This window comes from Medicago sativa, chromosome 3, assembly GCF_051527215.1.
Source record: "Medicago sativa cultivar Bolivia chromosome 3, Bolivia_mono, whole genome shotgun sequence".
NCBI classification, from domain to species: Eukaryota; Viridiplantae; Streptophyta; class Magnoliopsida; order Fabales; family Fabaceae; genus Medicago; species Medicago sativa.
In genome coordinates this window covers 50667991-50686385 of record NC_140751.1, presented here as the reverse complement: position 1 = coordinate 50686385, position 18395 = coordinate 50667991, and the positions used below count along the sequence as shown (strand labels likewise).

The window sequence follows — 18395 nt, the reverse complement described above, 5'->3', positions numbered from 1 at the left end:
GCAAGATTTTATTGAAAAAATTAAAACGTTCATTTTTAGAGTTTCCAATCTAATGAATGGAACTTTTTTTGGATATCATAATCATTTTAATCTTCTTATCATGTTAGGACTGACTTTTCCTAAATTTTCTGACAATTTGATTAGTGTATACGTTTTTTTATTTATTTTATGTAGACATATGGATTTAATTATTTAATAACTGTAGCATACATATTTTTCTTTGAGGTATATAGTACTAATTGTCAAGTAAGTCTTTGTTTTCTCCTTTCATTTTGTGTGACATGCAGAATGGGAAGTTCTTTTTTTTTTCAATAGTTGAGGAAACTATTCAATTTGATAATTAATTAATTCTTTAATTCTTCAAAGATAATTGGAAAGTCAGGTTGTTAATTAATAGTGTAAATTTTTTTTAGATGTACAAATTCAAAGATATATAAATATATAGAAGATAGAGAGATAGATGTGTAACTTGGATCATATCCTTTAACCTTCTCTATATATTGTTTTTAGAGGCACTATTCTTTATTCATCTCAACTTTATCTATCTTTATCTTAATTACACATACACAATGTTTATCTCTATCATTATACTTGGAGTAATATGTTTATTATTATTTTTATACGAAAAAATGGTAGACAATTGTCTTCACTTTTATAAAAAAAATAGTATTATTTATAAATATACCCCTTATTTATATTACCAATTTGTATTAATTAATAGCCAAAAAATAAAGAGTAAAAAAGAGAAGAAAAACTATAACACCAAATTGGAGAGAAATCATCCAATAGTTTCATGGAGAAAGTGACGATAAACAACCATTTTTAATAAGCTTCTTCCTCACCATCAATGATGCAACAAAATAAAAAATAGAAGCATCATTTATCCTAATTCACAAAAAAAATCAAAAATCCACATACACATTAAGGAATAGAAAAATATATAAAAGAAAGTTCGAAAAATAGATTAATAAACATTTGAAGCTTAACTATTTGATCAATCTAAGAGTAACTTGACTCCCTATCAATTATCATATCATAGAAACTAGTTAATAATCAAGAGATAAGAGAAAAATTGTACCTACACTAATGAATAAATCGTCATATAATTAATACCAAGAAATATTGAAAAATGGATTCAAATCCAAATCCAACACCAAAACTCACTGGTTTCTAGCTTTCATCTTTTGCAGCGAATCAAGACTACTACCACCACATAGTATTATTAGAATTGTGAATATTGTTATTTCCTTTCATATTTGAAGCTCTACGTCTCCTCATGTAGCCACCTAAAGCTTGTCCTATTGCAAACTCCAATCCACAAATAGAACACTCTTGTTTTAGACTTTGATAATCAAAAGATGAAGAGTAAAAGTGAGTGGAAAAACAACAATACAAAATTGAAGATAAACTATCCAATTGTTACTTGAAAATGATGATGAACAAAACCCAAAATATGATGCACAAAATCACATATTTATACACAATGTTTTCAATGTAGAAACTAAAAATATTGAGATCATATTAGTGGTTGTATATATAATGAGTGAGTGTATGGTCATAATTAAAAATGAGTTACGGAATAAAAAAAAAAAAAACAGTTCAAAGGTTGTGATAGAAATGAATCCATCCATCCATAATCCATAATAAACATGTAAAGAATGTGTGAAGGAGGTATAACGTAAAATGAAACAAAAAGCATAACGTCAAATTAAAAGTTAATTGTGTCTTGTATTATTTGACCTTGTGTATTCTTTTTAATTGTTGATATCAACTGCTGTATTAATTCATTGTTGGTTTGTTCATGATATGCTATTCATTCATTTAATTTCAATCATAATGTATTAGTGGAAGCGATATTATAACACTAAAACAGCTATTGGTCAAGTGGTTAAAGTGCTTGGATGGAGGCTATGGGTTGCAAGTTCAATTCCCTGCAGAGACTTTTTTCAGAAAGATTTTTTAAACCTCTCAAAAAAGGCAAGGCAGGATTAGGTTTAGGTTTAGGGTTTCATAATGAGCATGCATTGTGAACCTTAGTAAAAAAGGCAGGATTAGGTTTAGGTTTAGGGTTTCATAATGAGCATGCATTGTGAACCTTAGTATTATATATTTAGATTGAGGTGCGTGTTTCCAAGGCAAATAAAGACCAATGAGCTTTGTCATTACCTCCTATAAAAGAAACGCATCCTTTCACCATGCCTTCATTATTTTTCCGTTTTGGGTTAAAAGATGGCTCACAACAACCTGCTTTCAATGCTCTCCTACCATTGCTTGATTGGTATTAATCCATTTACAGCTTTATATCATTTGTTAACGTTTTATTTTCGAATGTAATCATTGTCTAATTTTTCTTATTTGTTTTATGTTTTCTTTAAAGCTCCTCTCGATCCAAATCCTCAGACTGAGATGGACAGGATGATCAATGAATTGCGGCTGCAATATAGGATTTACCTGATAGAGTTGGATGTTGAATACGTGAGTTTCCTGTTTGCTGTTATGTTGTTTACTATTTTATTATTTTATATGTTGTTTCCTATTATGGACTGTGTTCTTTCACTACAAGAAATTTGTCATTTTGCGACACTTCATTTGCAACCCTTGGCTTAGAACTGTCGCAAATTACACTTTTGCGACAGTTATTGCGACTGTTAAGCTTAAGGGTCGCAGGTTTTATAACTTTGTTTTTATAACGCGCATCACAATGTATATGTTTTGGCCAAATATTGTCACTCCCACTTTTCCAATTTCATTCTCCCTCCCACACCTCCAAAACCCTAAAATCAATTTTATTTCTCAATTTCACTTTCCTCCCAATCTAAAACCTAAATCTCCACCACTCTCACCTACAATCTCATTTTCCCCCAAATTGAAACCTAAATCTCAATCTAACTCATGGCTCAATCTCACCATCACTAACCCCATCGAATCTTCACTCATGGCTATCATGTAATTTCAATCGGTTCCTATTCTTCACTCTCAATCTCATTCTCGATTTCTTCAATCAATTGAAGCATAATCCCAATCGGTTCTTGTTCTTCACTCAGTCGGTTCCTTTTCTTCACTGTTCAGTTCTTCCCACACCGCAACTCAGTTACTTTTCTTCACTGAAGCAGTTGTTCGATCGATTCAAAGCTGTTTTCTCAGAAACAACTTTGATTCTGCTTCAAATCTTCTTTCCCAGCTTAAGGTACACTCTAACCCTACTAAACCCTGCTTTCTTTCTTACCCTAATTTCAATGCTCATGGCAAAATTTGTTCTGGGTTGCTTTAGTTTTAGATTGTTGTATTAATTATGTCAATTTTGGGTCAGATGCACTATGCACTACAATGAAATTCATATGCAATGTTGTTTTTTATTTTATTTTATTTTTGATTTAATTAGTTAATTTGTAATTAAATGAAAAAGTTGATTTAATTACTCTTGATTGGTTTGTGAGAAACTGGGTTGTACTCTTTATTGGTTGTTTGTGTGGTAGATTTGAATTTTAAAGTATATAACCTAAAAAAGAAACATTTTAGAGAGAAACGGTTGGAAAATTTTATAGATATTCTTCTGAAGTAAAATGGTTGTGGGTTGATTCAGTGTGATATCGTTAATATAATTGCGCATTTTGGGTCAGATGTAGTACTGTCACACCCACGTAAGTGTTTGTGAGAATTTTATTTAAGAATTTTCTGCTTTTTTTATGTTGATTGGAGTGTTTTTTATGTTGATTCAACTCTGTTAGTGTTGTCTAACCAATTTTAAATTAGTTGAGATCAACACATTTTAGGTGAGAGCAGTTAGTGTGCATTTGGGTTTCGCCATCAGGTATCGCCGTCGTGGTTAGGTAAGAGCTATGACTTGTGGGTTTCACTGACAGTTTATTGTTTTGTGCCATTTGTAGTGCATTAATCAATTCCTTTTATATGTGTTCCAGATTGTTTAGGCAAGCGGTTAGGACTGAGGCTTTTTGGCAGGGTTGACGATTCAAGGGTAAACAATTTTATTATTAATATCGTATTGAATAAAGTTTTATTTTATACCAACTATCTGAATCCCTAATTTTTACATTAATGGTGCTGCAGAGACTGGTTAGAGATTTTTATTAGATTCTGAACGAAGTGAAGACAGGAGAACAAGATCGAAACACAACTTAGTATCTCTGCAACGAAGTAAGGTTGGTATGTCTATGATTTAAATATCCAAGAATGCCCTCTATGGTACTGATAAAAGCATATTGTCATTTTGATTCTTAAATATGTGTGATGCTTTCATAATTGTCTCTTATTGTATAAAATCACAAAAATATATCTTAATGTGTACTTTGTTAGTCACAAAAATATATCTAAAGTTGGTATAAAATCACAACAAGAAGTTAATTTAGAAGCAATGTACTTCATTTATTATTTTAAACATATATTTAATTTTCTTTTTATTGTTTTGTGCAATTTTCATCAACAACATTTTTAAAACCAATTTGTTCAGTTTGACTTGTATAGTTTCTGGAACCCTCTCCCTCTCTGTTTGTCTTCAAGAATCTATAAATTCAAGTTATTTGTACTCATCAACTTCTCTTCGCTTTTCATTACTTCATGAATATGTTAATGTTAATTCTTCATGCCAAGACAAATAGGGATTATCTAAAGTGAATGTTACTTCTAATCATGATGTATTCTTTTTCTGCAAACTACGGCAATTCCAATGCCTCATTAGGACTTTACAAGTACGATTTTCTGTGAAATAGTCAGTTAACTAATAGTATTTTGAAAATATTGTGCGATGATATGAACAGCTCCTAAATTATGTCCATACAAGTAGTTAGTTTATACTCTAGTCCAGTCATATTCGACAGAAATCAATTGTTAATAATACCCCTTATGGTTACTATTTGGTGCAAACATCATTGATTTTCTTTTTATTGTTTTGTGCAATTCTCATCTGAAATATGAGGACTTTGTTCTCAAGGCCTAAAAGAGCTTCCTTGCATATGACATGTCTCTTTCTAAATAGTGTTGTACTACTAACTTGTTACTTTGTGTGGTCAAAGTTGTACAGCAGCAATATGATTGAATTTGATGTTAATTTAATAGTTAGAATTAGAAAGAGATGAAGGAAAATTACTGTAACATGCCTCTCAGACATTTGAGAAATCCCTAAGTCCGAAAACCATGGAGATGAAGTCAAAGACTAGGGGAGGGGGAAGATATTGTATATGTTTTGACCCATTTTCTATACAGAATGTATCAGTCATTGTTTTCTTTTGCTGTCATGGTTATCAAAAGTGTTTTTTATTAAATCAAAAGGGTGACAGAATTTTAAGGCACATGGTTGACTTTAGATAATCCAAAACTTGAGTTATATGAATCGGCTTGGTGTGAAAATAATTCGGTTGAAAAGTTCTAGATTGGGTGTCACTTAAAATTTATCTTCCTTAAAAAAAAAAAGATACTTATTTATCTTACCAGAAAGTGTTACACAATCTTACTTGTGCCATGGTTTCGATGATTTTGGCGCTTCCTCTTTGGCATAATCATAATGCTACCATGAGCTTTTAGTTTTCCACGTACAAATTTATATTATACTTTTTCCTTCCTCTCTAACTGATATTTGTTTTTTAAAAAGTACTTCCGATCACAGGCACATAGTCAAGCTCTATTAAATTACATGTCAATTCAGACAGAGATTACTCCATATGCGGGGAGTATTGGTCAACTGGCTAATTGAGGTACATAACTAATTTCCCTCATCCTTAATATGTATTGTCTTTTGTAGATCCAACATCATTAGTCTTTTTCTCTGCTTATTTCTTGGATTTTACAGGTACACTTCAAATATGATTTTTGATGCCTGTAACACTATATCTGACAGTGACATTGTTGGATCAATATCTTTCCCAAGTGAATATAAAAACAAGTGAAATACTTATTTGATTTATGATACAAATCTTCAAACTATTAAATATTCTCAACACTTTTATTCTATCATTTGAATACTTCTTTTAACCAAATATATGTATATTGTCTACCATATTTAGGTTGTTAGCCAAGATTTCAATGGCTTCCTTTGGGAATATGATTTTGATCACCTGATTATGTGCGGAAAACTCAACAATCCGAGAACATCATGTGAGGTCAGCATCCGGAAAATGATTTATTTGTTTCACATTGAATGCCATTAATTGGTCTTGTAAGCTTCTCTGTGATAAATAGCTAATGGTTATTCCATAGTGGTTATTTTTGACAAATATATCAGAAAGTAATTATAAGTTTAATTGCGCGATAAGTTAGAATCATGACTTGCGTGACATTATTGCTTATTTTTGTTAATTGATGTGTCTTATTTAATCTTTGACTTATTTTTAGGCGGAAGACTTAGAATCACCAAACAGAGCATAACATTCTTTGGAGTCTATTCATCTCTAGTTGATCAAAACAACTTCCTCGCTAAATATCATCTACATAATTGATTAAATTTTCATGTTAGGAACTCAAGAAACCTTATTGTATCACTTGTTTGTATTTTATATGAATGTAAAATTCATATTTTAGTTTATGAATTTGTTCATATTTTTTATTATGAATTATTTTAGTTTTATATATTTTTTATTAGTAAATAGTTCTATTAAAAATTCAGGAAAAAACTGATTTTTTTTTTAAATTAACTCAACATCTGCGACCCTTGCAAACTGTCGCAATGTTTTTTTTATAAATAAATTTTATGCATCTGCGACCCTTCCCCAACTGTCGCAAGTCCCTTGAAATCCATTTGAATCTCCTCATTTGCGACCCTTAGCAACTGTCGCAGTGCCTTTTGCGGCAGTTGGTGCGGCTGTTCTATGAAGGGTCGCAAAAGACACTTGCGACCCCAACATCCGTGACTGTTGGGGAAGGGTCGCAATTGTACATCTGCGACCCTTCTAACAGTCGCAATCTGCCATTTTAAAGGTCGCAAAATGCAGTTTTTCTTGTAGTGTTTTTTCTATGTTGTTTCCTATTGTGGATTGTGTTCTTATATTAAGAGATAAAACTATAAAGAGATTTGGATTATGTTCTTCTAATTATATTAAGATTATACGTGAGTTTCCTGTTTGCTGTTATGCTGTTTATGTCTCTTCTTTGTAGCTCTAATTATATTAAGATTATACGTGAGAGGAACAATCAAGGAATTTACTTGACGAAAGGATTGGGTGCAGGTCTAAATCTCTTCTTTGTAGCTCCTCTGTAATTTTAGATGGTGAAGATGATAATGAGTAGAAGAAACACGCTTAGCTTTGTGCCCTTCCAGCTTCCACAACATGGGTCTCAATTGGGGGAATTAATTCCTCACGAATTTTCTGAAAAAGATTTAAGGGATTTTGTCAATTTGTGGGAGAAGTTGCAGAGCTAAGATATATAAGTTCTGCTATACCTTTTTCCTTTTATCATTACTTTCTTAATTGAACAACTTTTGTATAAGTAAGGACCAATGACAAAAGCAAGAAAATATGTCACGAAGGACCAATTTAGTGTCCCTGTGTTGTTGCAAAGGGATGTCTAATGTATTTAAGTCAATATTTTGTGGATTATTTGACATTGTTTTTTCTATATGAATTGTGAACTGATATTGAATAACTTTCGACATTGCTAATTGATTTTTCTAGAAAGGTTGTTACTGATTTTCTTCAATAGTCACAATTTGCTATCAATTCTATTTTGAACATTCCCTCCTCTACTATATTGTGTTTGGTATCTTCTTGCTGGTTTAGTATTCCATCCTGCACGCTCTTAGAAATATTCATGACAAGCATTTGTAAAACCAACCAAGAAGGCCATTGAATCGTAACCACTAGCCATATATTTTGAATTGTCTAAAGGGTCACACCGTGTCTCTTTTAGCTTCAAGAAGAATGGATGTAAGTTTTCAAAAAAAAAAAAGAAAAAGAATAATAGGTGTAAGTTATTCAAAAAAAAAAAAAGAATAGGTGTATGTTGTGATTCAATGAGATATAAAGGCTAGCAATATGCAAAGAAATATTTGATTCTTTGGAAAGCAATCCATTTATTTAAAATAGGTGTCTCTTTGGAAAGAAATATTTGATTCTGCATGTTAAAATATGTATTCTAATATAACTTATAAAAATATTTTATCTGGTTCCCAACAAAATGAAGAAACTATCACTTTTAGTCGATGAAATATCACAATCTTTAAATAATATTCATAAAATATATGAATTTTTTTTAAGATAATTGAGGCTATCTTTTTCGTGGTTTATTAGAATTTTTAGTGTGAAATTTTGTCATCTTAACCACTCTAGGCCCATTTTGACCCTTCTTTAACTTGGTTAATTACTATCATTGGAAAAAAGTGTATTTAATTCCAAATTCCTCTCTTTCCCTTGTTTTTTTTTTTGGTACAAAGATTTCTCTCTTTCTAATGAATGGTAGACGTGCAATCTTTAAATTTTACGTGGCTCAATAAATGGCAGGTGTGCAATCTTTAAATATTGTGTCACTTAATGAATGTTAGGCGTGCAATCATTAAATTTTGGGTGGCTTAATAAGGGGTAAGTTGCAATCTTTAAATTTTTTGTGGCTCAATGAATGATAGGCGTGCAAAATCTTTAAATTTTGTGTGGCTCAATGAATCTTAGGAGTGTAATCTTTAAATTTTTGCGCGGCTCAATGAATGATAGGCGTGCAATCTTTAAATTTTGCGTGGCTCAATGAATGGTAGGCGTGCAATTATTGAGCTTTCCAATGCTTAACGAAGTAGTGTGTCTATTAGCGTGCACACATTAAATATTGTGAGAAACAATGGTAAATATGCCTATAAGCTGTTAGATAGGCGTGTACTCATTAATAGTTGTGTCGATCAACATGTGCATTTATGAATGAATCATTATAGATAGGCTTGCAAGCAGGGAATATAGGAGATGAATAGATAGACATACAAGCATTAAAGATTGTGCAACTCTATGTCTACGTATCTGTGAGAGAACCACGTTAGATAGCTATGCAAGTACAGAGTTTAAGAGATAAAAAAAGATAGTCGTGCAACCATTAAAAGTTTTGTGGCTCACTGTATGTCTCTGTGAACATAATGTTGTAGATATGCGTTCAAGGGTATATGAGATGAATAGATAAAAGTGCAACCATTTCTAATGTAGTTTACAAGGAGATTTTCCGCAATCTACTCACTTGAGGGCTTTGTTTACTGTAATTCTGTTTTAACCAATTTAATTTGCACTGCAACCTTATTATTTTCATGTTATTTACATGTTTTGTTTCCAAGAGATAGTCAACGCATGGAAAGCATTTATAATGTAGCTTACAGACAGATTTGAATGCTTTCTACCAACATGAAGTATTTTTTTATATTACTTTTCTTTACAAACATTTTATGTTGCACCGCAAGCATTTTAATGTCAGCTTATGTGCATGATTTGTTTCAAATCGATATGACTCGTGCGACAGCACGGGTGGATGGTCTAGTTTATTATAAAACTAAAAGGACATTAGATATTCATTCATCATATAGAGGTGAAGCGAGAGAACCAAATTATCCTCATAATTATTCTCATCATTTTCTTTGGCATCATTTTCTTCATGACAATCATCAGGGGAGGTCAAACGATTACTTGGTCTTCTAATGATGAGAAGGCCAAGTAATAGATTAACCTCCCCTGATGATTGTAATGAAAAAAAAATGATGCCAAAGAAAATGTTGAGGATAATGATGAGGATAATTTGTATCTCTCTTTTCACCTTTAAATGATGAATGAATATCTAATGGGAATATTGTTAGCATTAATTGTGGTGAAAGTCATTCTAGATGCGTGTTTACTTTTCGGTCGTGCAACCAAACAGACTAGAATCTACCTTATGAGAGCGATACTCTTTTCAGAATATCTATTCTTTTGATAACAAATGAGGGCTAAATTGTAAGGCTAGTTTTGATGAGTTATGATATATAGTTTTATTAACTGATATGATTTTGTTACTTATTTAGAAATAGTTTTGTTGCATCATGAGTAATTAATGGAGCTTTTATTTCTCTTGTACAGCCAAAATACAACTGCTGCGGCGTCAATTTCTTTCTACCCTCCTGCAGTTTCCCTATTCCTTTCTTAAGATTCTTCCATCTCTTCATCATCTTCAGTTTTTCTCATGATTTTCTGTTGTGCTGTAATCTTGTCTATTTTTCGTATACAACCTATGCTGCATAATAATTTTTGTTGGTAGTAAATGTGAAGGGTCTGAACTTGAGGCTGTTATGCAGATCATGGTATTACTGAATTCTGATCTAATCTTAGCAAGGAAACGTAATGCTAACTCACTATGCATATGGTGACATGTTCAATACTAACAGTGCCTTCCTTTTAAATGTGTTAGTAATAGTTGATTAAATGTAGATCATGACGATATTGAATTCATTTATGATACAAAACTCATAATTTAGATATGAGATAGGGAATGAACCAATAGAAAATTCATATAATATTCTTTATCACACCTTATAATGATACAGACAGAGTCAAATCACACTACTATTATACCAGTACTCTAAACATAATAAACACACAACACAAGTACAAACCAAACTCATAAGTTTCAATCCACAAAGCAATACAATAAAATAAATACTTGTACACCTAAACACCCTTAATACTTTGGTGGTGCACCTTCTCCAAAACAACTTTGCCAAGATCAGCATATAACGGAAACTGCGCAACTGCGTAGAATGTGACAGGGAAGGAAACAACAAGATATAAATAGAACAAGATACCATTCTTGTTATATTTATCTGTGAGCAAAAAGTAGTGTCCACCACAGAAAGAAATAAACATGGCAACAATGCTTATGTAGAGAGAACCTAAGACCACAAGGAGCCTTAATGGCAAGCTTCTACTGAAGTCTTTGGCATGTTTTCGACAAGTGAGTATAGAAAGGAAGAAGACGAGTGAATTGACAGAGAAGTAAAGTCCCAATAACGAACATAGAGAGAATACATCAAATGCAGGCTTTCCTTCGTATATTGGTTTTCCTGTTTCCATATTGCCTCCAGGGACACTGCCTGATGTAGCAAAGGAGACGCCTGCGACGAGTGCTGCTAAAACTGAGCATGACTCCGTTGTGTTCTTCAACCAGTCAATGCTTTGTGCTAGAAGTTCTTTGTGTTCCTCCTTAAAGATTTCACCTGGGATTTTTCCTTCTTTGTTTCTTCTATAATGGAAATGGTCTGGTACTAGTCTTTCAATGTACTATACAGTACCGCCCACATATATAGTTAAAACAGAAAAATGTTAATGCTATAAATAGATATTACTTATTAGATGGATAAGTAAAGCAAAGTCCCAAAAAAAAGATGGATAAATAAAGTTTAAATGTGGATATGAGGATACTCTATTTTACCAAAAATATATTGGTATTTTTTTCCAGCTTAGTCGAATATCAAAACCAAGGTCTCTGTGTTCATTACTATTTAACCTTTGTTTTTACAGAATTATTATTTAAATAAAATATACTATATTCGTAGTATAATATTATAAGTTGATTTTTCGAAATGTATGATTTTTTTTTTTATTACAAATGTATGATATAAGTACAATTCATAGTCTTTTTGTTTAAAAGAGGATGAAAATAGAGTTACTTTGATTTAAACATGAAAACGCAGTGTCTTTTTAACTTAATTCATAGTCTTAAACAAGTTCTTGTCAAAAAAAATCATTTATCTTTTTTTTCGTGTCAAATTAGTCATTTTGCATGTTAAATTAGTCTTTATATTTAAAAATGTCTACAATATTGATCCAAATTAACTTCATTTTTCATATTTTTGGTAGTGGTCAGGGTTTGAACCCCGGACCTTGCATATTACCATGCATTGTCCCTACCAACTAAGCTAAACTCACGAGGACAACTTCATTTTTCATATATGTCGTGTGTTACCGAAAGTGTTTCTTCCCATATAAAAAAGTAAATTATATCTTTAATTCGTCTAAATAACATCTAAATTACGTCATAAATATCATTAGAATAACTAATGTATCCATCAAAATTAACACAATCTTCTTTCCTCTTTGTTTAAGATTGTTAATTCATTATTGTTAAGAAGGCTCTAATTTTGGTTTTGAGTGATGAAACATTCTCTATAATATATCATTTAATGACCAACTACACAAATTTCGAGCAATAATAGACTATCAGTTTGTTCCGGCCTTCTTCTACATCTCTAGCAGGCCAAACACAATGTTAATTAAGTTCTTAGTAAAAAAAAATTGGAATGCAAAAAGCTAAATGGAAAGAGCTTTGAGAAAAAAAATATTGAAACCTACTTTGCAACCACTTAATCAGAGCTTAGTTTTATTGTCTTGCTAGGAGTCTCACATCGAGTAGATGAGAGAAATCAATGTGGTACTTAAGCCATAAGACTCTTCCGTCTAATGGACTAGTTTTTTGAGTTGTTCTTTCCTTATGAGCATAACTCTTAACAATTGAGGCTTTTATTAAGAGTTGAACCACGGAAAGGGCTACATATAGGTTGGATTATGGTGCTCCACTAAATACTATTAGGTGAGTGAAGTCGCTGAAAAGGAGGGGCTACCATCCGGTCATTGCTGATAGAGTGAAAGCTGAAGTGAACGTTAGCTCTTAAAGGGTGTGGCAATGTTAGGAGTCTCACATCGAGTAGATAAAATGCTTGTTGTGGTACTTAAGCCATGATGCTTTTCTACCTAATAGACTAGTCTTTTGGGTTGGACTCTCCTTATGAGCTTAAATCCTAACATGTCTCTCGTTTGATACATGACCCTTTGTTGAAAATATAAATTAAGTTAAAAGATACTTGATACATGATACAGTTTTGTCTTAAAAATATCATCTTTAAGGGGGTGCAAACAACTCTACGGAATTGGGCCTTCAAGTTATGAGTTCCTTAAAATATTTTTTTAAAGGCTCATATTATGGAATATATATTTGCAACGTCAAATATCCTTCATATATGTTTCAGTAACCTAGTGGCTGCAGTGTGTCTTGGGTTCAACTCTTTAAAAAAACCAATGGGAATCGAACCCAGGACAAAATATTGATATACAACAAACCTATAGTTTCAAATAAAAAAACAGTCTATATAGTTTTTAATAACTCAAGATAATTATAATATTTATTTCAACATGACCTCCAATTTAATAACTCGTTTTTAGTAGCTAGAATATTGAAAAAAAATATTCGCTTAAAATTGTGTTTTCATATTATTGATAAAATTATGTATTTTTTTGTATTAGCTGCAATAATGACTATTTTTTATGTATACGGATGTTATTTACAATTTAAACAAAAGATTGTTTTTTTAAAAGAATTGCATTTTTATTTTATTAAGGATATATTTTTACTATGAGACTCGGACCTCCAATTTCACAAGGATGTCATGCATATGTCCATATACGTATGCATGCATGTATGTACGTGTGTACGTACCTCGTACCACTTGATATCCCACATCATTTGCATGCCCACACCAGAGATCCTCCAAGCAGTGTTCTCGTTGTCGGTTGTTGTACATGCTACCAAGTGTAAAATGGTGTTTTCATTGTTATCCACTTCTAGACTTAAGCTATGAAAGATTTCCATGGGTAAACGCTTCAGCAACCCTTCAACAACATGCACTTGTCTATTCTTCACTGCCAAAAGTAATGCATTTTCATTGTTGGAGTTAGTCTCATAGACGACACTTTTTATTTTTGATTCAAGGGCACACATTATTTCGGTTATGCCGTGTTTTGCTGCAATCAAATATGCTGTGTCTTTTGTGTCAATTTTCGAGTCTGTTTCAATATCCTTCATTGCTACAAGTGATAAGCCTTTCTTGTCAGATGCCTTTACTTTTGAATTAAGCTCTCCCATAATTTCAACTACGCCACTTTTTGCTACTGCCAAAAATGTCGGATCTTTTTCAACATATTTTGTTGAATCTTCCATTTTTTGATATCCTTCTCTCTCTTGTAAATCCTCTGCAAATATACATAATATGATCGTTATATTGTTATATTATTTATATTTTAATTATTTCTTCGTTAATTTTTTTTTTTTTTTGAATGGCAAAAGATGTATAGAGAAAGATATAAAAAATTATCAAAATTGTGGGTTAATTATTAAAATTATCAAAATCTTATTAAAGTGGTTCTTTTTCAATTGTATCTTCTAATTTTTTTATTAATAATTTAAATTTTGTAAAAGTTATTTTCCTTTCTCTTAAATTTATAATCTATCGTTAATTTTTCTAAAATGAACTAAATTAGAGAAAGATATAAAAAAAAAATATCAAATTAAATTTACTAATTGGACATGATTATTACAAAATAAAAATAAAAAAGGTATCATAGGTAAGGAAATTAAAAATAGACGTTTTTTATATTGGAAATAAGAACTTTAAAAATTTAAAAAAGTGGAATACAAATTTTTCAAAGAGAATAATACTATGTTTATTTATTTAATGTGTGTATTTAAGACACTCGTTAGTAAACTTAGTTTACCCTTTCCTTTTTCTTTGAAGGATACTTTTTATGCTCATAATTAATATATGTAACAGTTTTACTATCTATTCTATTTACGTAATCTATTTTGACCATATTGTTTTACAAATAAATAACGAAAATTATTAATACATTGTTTTTAAGGATGAAGGATACAATTATTAGTACATAAAATATTTGATTTGTTTCAATGAATATTTTCAAAACATCAATTTTTTTATTTTTTTAGTTATAGATAATTAAATATATTAATGATAATAATTGTGTATTGACATGTGTGAAGTAATCTGGTATGCAATTAAGAAAGGACATAGTTTTTTTAAGGAAAGAAAGGACGTAGTTATTAAGTCATATTTTTGACCAAAATATTTATTTTCTTCTTACTACCTTTCCATAGACGCCACTACTACAAAATACCCCCTTTAATAGCACTTATTTTGGCTCTTAATAGCGCTTCTCAAGCGCTAAGAAAGCCCCCGCTATAAAGGTCAGGAGCCTATAATAGCGCTTTCCAAACGCTATTAAATAGCAACGTTTCAATAGCGCTTTCTGAAAAGCGCTAATAAAGCCTCATTTTAGGTGCTATTTTTAACTGATGTTTCTTAGCGCTTTCAGAAAAGCGCTAATATAGCTTTATTTTTGTGCTATTTTTAACTGATGTTTCTTAGCGTTTTACATAAAGCGCTAATAAAAGTCCCTATTTTTATTTTATTTTTTTAAATGAAATCTACAGCCAAAAGCATTATAATAAAATGCTGATCAGACAATACGACAAGATAATGATTAGAAACACTAGTAATCCATTAATCCATTGATAGAAATAAACACTAGTAATTTGTTGATCAGAAACTTATTTACAAATGTCATAAATATTAATCAATCCTAAGTGACATCTAATGTACACTTGCATAAAAATGAAAGTTCGTGCACAATACATATATATGAAATAAAAGCAGCCACAACCACAAAAAAAAAAAAAAAAACACCAAACATTGAGAGGACTCGTGACAAGCGATCCAAATTACTCAATAGATCTACCTCGAGCATATTCTCCTGTGTCGTATGGAATGAAAAATTAATCAAGTATCATTCAATTTCCAGCATAGCCAACAGTTTAAAATAACTCAAAGGATTCTAAAGTGCATATAGAATCCACTTAAAATCAAAAGAATCTCAGTTGACAAACAATAAAATACAATACATCCAGACATTATGTAATTCACTGTTTGTCTATTAACCTGTCAAACTATCCAATTCCAATACAAAAATTCCAACAGCCTAATCTTGTGAAATCTAACTTAATTTTTAATATCCAGGCATAACTATTTCAAATTACATTAAAAACGAAAATGATGAAAAAGAAAAAAGAAACTCACTAATATAGTTGGCCATGAAGGAACAAGGAACAAGTATAGAAAATCAAAGAGACATAAGGCCATTAGGCCTAGAGGTGATCCTATCCATAGTCACACAGTTTGCAATTCGTTTGGGTACGTGGTACGGGTTTGGGTACGCAGTTCTTAAATTTCAAAGAATTTGGACAGGTGATGTTTTATAGTAATATAGGCAGCTAGCACATGTGTTTTATCTAACATAGAAAAATAGCAAGTCCCACATCGGAAGGTTATCTAACATTGTTAGGTAAGTAATTCTATAAATACAGACAACACATTCTGCCTCTAACACACCTGTCCACTACCAAGTGTAGTACATTAAATTGTTGGGCCAGATAAATTAGTCTAAATTTTTACATTGTTTGTTAACGATTGTATGGTTCTCCGGTACTCACTTTTCAGTGAAATTCATGTGTGAATTATCATGTACCAATACGAAAACGAATTATGATTCGGTTCGAAAGAGAATTAAAGAATGTATACCTTTAAAAATACATTCACCAAAAGCGCGATTGAGCGGTAGGGTGGGATAAGTCGAACATCAACCAGTGAACCAATTCAAGGTGATCTTTTTTGTGACCAATTTGATGCTCTGTAAATGATGAAACAATACACATTATTCCCCTATAACCACAAATAACATACACTCAAATCTGGGACAAAAAGAAGAATGCAAATGGAAAAATATATATGCTTGAGTATCAATCAATGGTAACAAACATGAAAGCACACAAATGAATTGCATTCCACATTTCAGTGTTACTAAACTTATTAGAAATAATTCAAGGAATAGTTTTTCCTGCAGGGCAGAGTAATGTGCTTTCAGCATAATTACAAGGAATAGTTGGACAGAAAAGAAGACGTCATTTCTTAAATATTACCTTCAGTACGAAGAGTGAATCTCCCAAGTTGTGGAAAGTCAGAGAATTTCTCGATGCAGATGGTGTTACTAACCTGTAACATTTGCAAAACAAAATCAAATGAAGCTTAATGGTTTTGAAGAAAAAAAATGACCATTCCATAAACAACTAATTCCTTTGTCTGAAACTCCACAATCATCCCATGTGATCATTATGAGTTTAAATATTTTAATATCCCTAGAAAACCCAAGTATAGCAATATAATAATTTGTTAAACCAAATTTGTATCCAAATTTACAATGGAGCATGTACCTGAATTCGGCACACAACACCTGCCCCATTCTTCACAAAGAGAACTTTCTTTTTCATAGGCTTCCTTGTCTTTGGATCAATTTGAGATATGAGCTCAATAACCACACACTCTTCAACTACAGAGTGGACGTGAAGAATAGCCTTGTACCCAGCAGTAAAAATTGCCTAATTTTATACAATACAAGTTCTAGATCAATAGAGAGAAATTTTGTAAAGAAGCAAATGCAAAGAGAGAGAGAGAGAGAGAGAGAGAGAGAGAGAGAGAGAGAGAGAGAGAGAGAGAGGATGAGTATGTACATTGTCCAACAATTCAAGAATTTGCAGCTGGGCAACAAACTCCGTAACAGCTGGTATTGGATTGGCTGAGATCAGAACAAAAAACACAACCAATTAGCAAATGCATAACCATATAAACACAACCATAATCTATAAGTAAAGAGTCCCACAGATTGAATTGGCTAGGACGTTTGTTCAGGGAAAATTGGAAGCAGGTCCCTTCTGACACCATTGTCGAAGGGATGTCAACCTACCAGAATTTTAGCCTAGGCTCCCAACCCAATTACTAAAAAGAAAAAAGGTTTTACTTGCTTAAAGAAATCTGCAACAACATGATGATACAATGGTAGTGTGTTTGAACATCTCATGCCATGGCACACTACTCTAAGACTTGGCTTTTAAAAAAATATGGGGAAGGGAAACTTACCATGATATTACACGCAGAAGTAATAAATGAACAAGGAGACACACCACTAGTTTTTACATACTACATGTAATATGATCGTGCAAGAACAACCACAACGGAGCTCTCCATGTTAGGTGCTTAAATGAGTCCCACTTTTACACATCACTCATTTTATAATTTTGTGATGTTACTACTTAAAAAATATATTAATTAATTTTATTGTCTAAACAAGCCAATTTGAATAGCAATATAGGTGGAATATAACTCAGTAAGAGGAATTTAATTAGTATCATAATCGATAAACAAAAGGAACTATATTCAATTAAACATTATCATGATGTTATGACATGTAGGCATAAAGTAACTCATCCTTCTTCAAGTAAAGAAACAAAATCGTATGGTCTACTCTCCATTAGGAATTTGGAATATACTTTAATTATGGGACATCCCAATACTATGTGCTATAACATCATTTATTCATTTAAAGGTCGCCTAAAACCATCTATATGGAGGACTAGTCACAATTAAATCACAAGAATTACAACAATGGTAGAATATGCATCTCATAAAATTATTCAACTAAAACTGGGTATATTAAACTGTATTGACAAATTAATGGACTTCAATTGACAATTACAGTTGGTGATCAAAGTGACCA

The 18395-nt window shown here is 31.6% G+C and overlaps 2 protein-coding genes and 1 long non-coding RNA gene across 4 annotated transcripts; 1 reads left to right on the top strand and 2 right to left on the bottom strand.

Annotated features, from left to right (window-relative positions):
- Nucleotides 1–2703: 2703 nt before the first annotated feature.
- LOC146938066 (uncharacterized) lies at nucleotides 2704–7552 on the top strand. Of its 2 annotated transcripts, none has more exons than XR_015031114.1 (7): nucleotides 2704–3187; nucleotides 3754–3830; nucleotides 3921–3976; nucleotides 4069–4160; nucleotides 5606–5708; nucleotides 6018–6113; nucleotides 7176–7552. It is a non-coding gene; the product is annotated as an uncharacterized LOC146938066 (long non-coding RNA). The 2 variants fall into 2 exon arrangements; XR_015031113.1 differs by lacking the exon at nucleotides 7176–7552 and adding an exon at nucleotides 6346–6535.
- Nucleotides 7553–10613: 3061 nt separating this feature from the next.
- LOC146938065 (uncharacterized) lies at nucleotides 10614–13946 on the bottom strand. Its single transcript, XM_085752099.1, has 2 exons — nucleotides 13435–13946; nucleotides 10614–11222 (listed from the first exon to the last, which is right to left on the bottom strand). Exons 1-2 carry the CDS (start codon nucleotides 13933–13935, stop codon nucleotides 10614–10616), a joined length of 1110 nt encoding a protein of 369 aa, XP_085608225.1. The 5' UTR covers nucleotides 13936–13946.
- A 1323-nt stretch (nucleotides 13947–15269) lies between these two features.
- On the bottom strand, nucleotides 15270–17238 carry LOC146938064 (uncharacterized). Its single transcript, XM_085752100.1, has 4 exons — nucleotides 17056–17238; nucleotides 16765–16837; nucleotides 16367–16475; nucleotides 15270–15542 (listed from the first exon to the last, which is right to left on the bottom strand). Exons 1-3 carry the CDS (start codon nucleotides 17110–17112, stop codon nucleotides 16381–16383), a joined length of 225 nt encoding a protein of 74 aa, XP_085608226.1. The 5' UTR covers nucleotides 17113–17238; the 3' UTR covers nucleotides 15270–15542; nucleotides 16367–16380.
- Between the last annotated feature and the right edge of the window lie 1157 nt (nucleotides 17239–18395).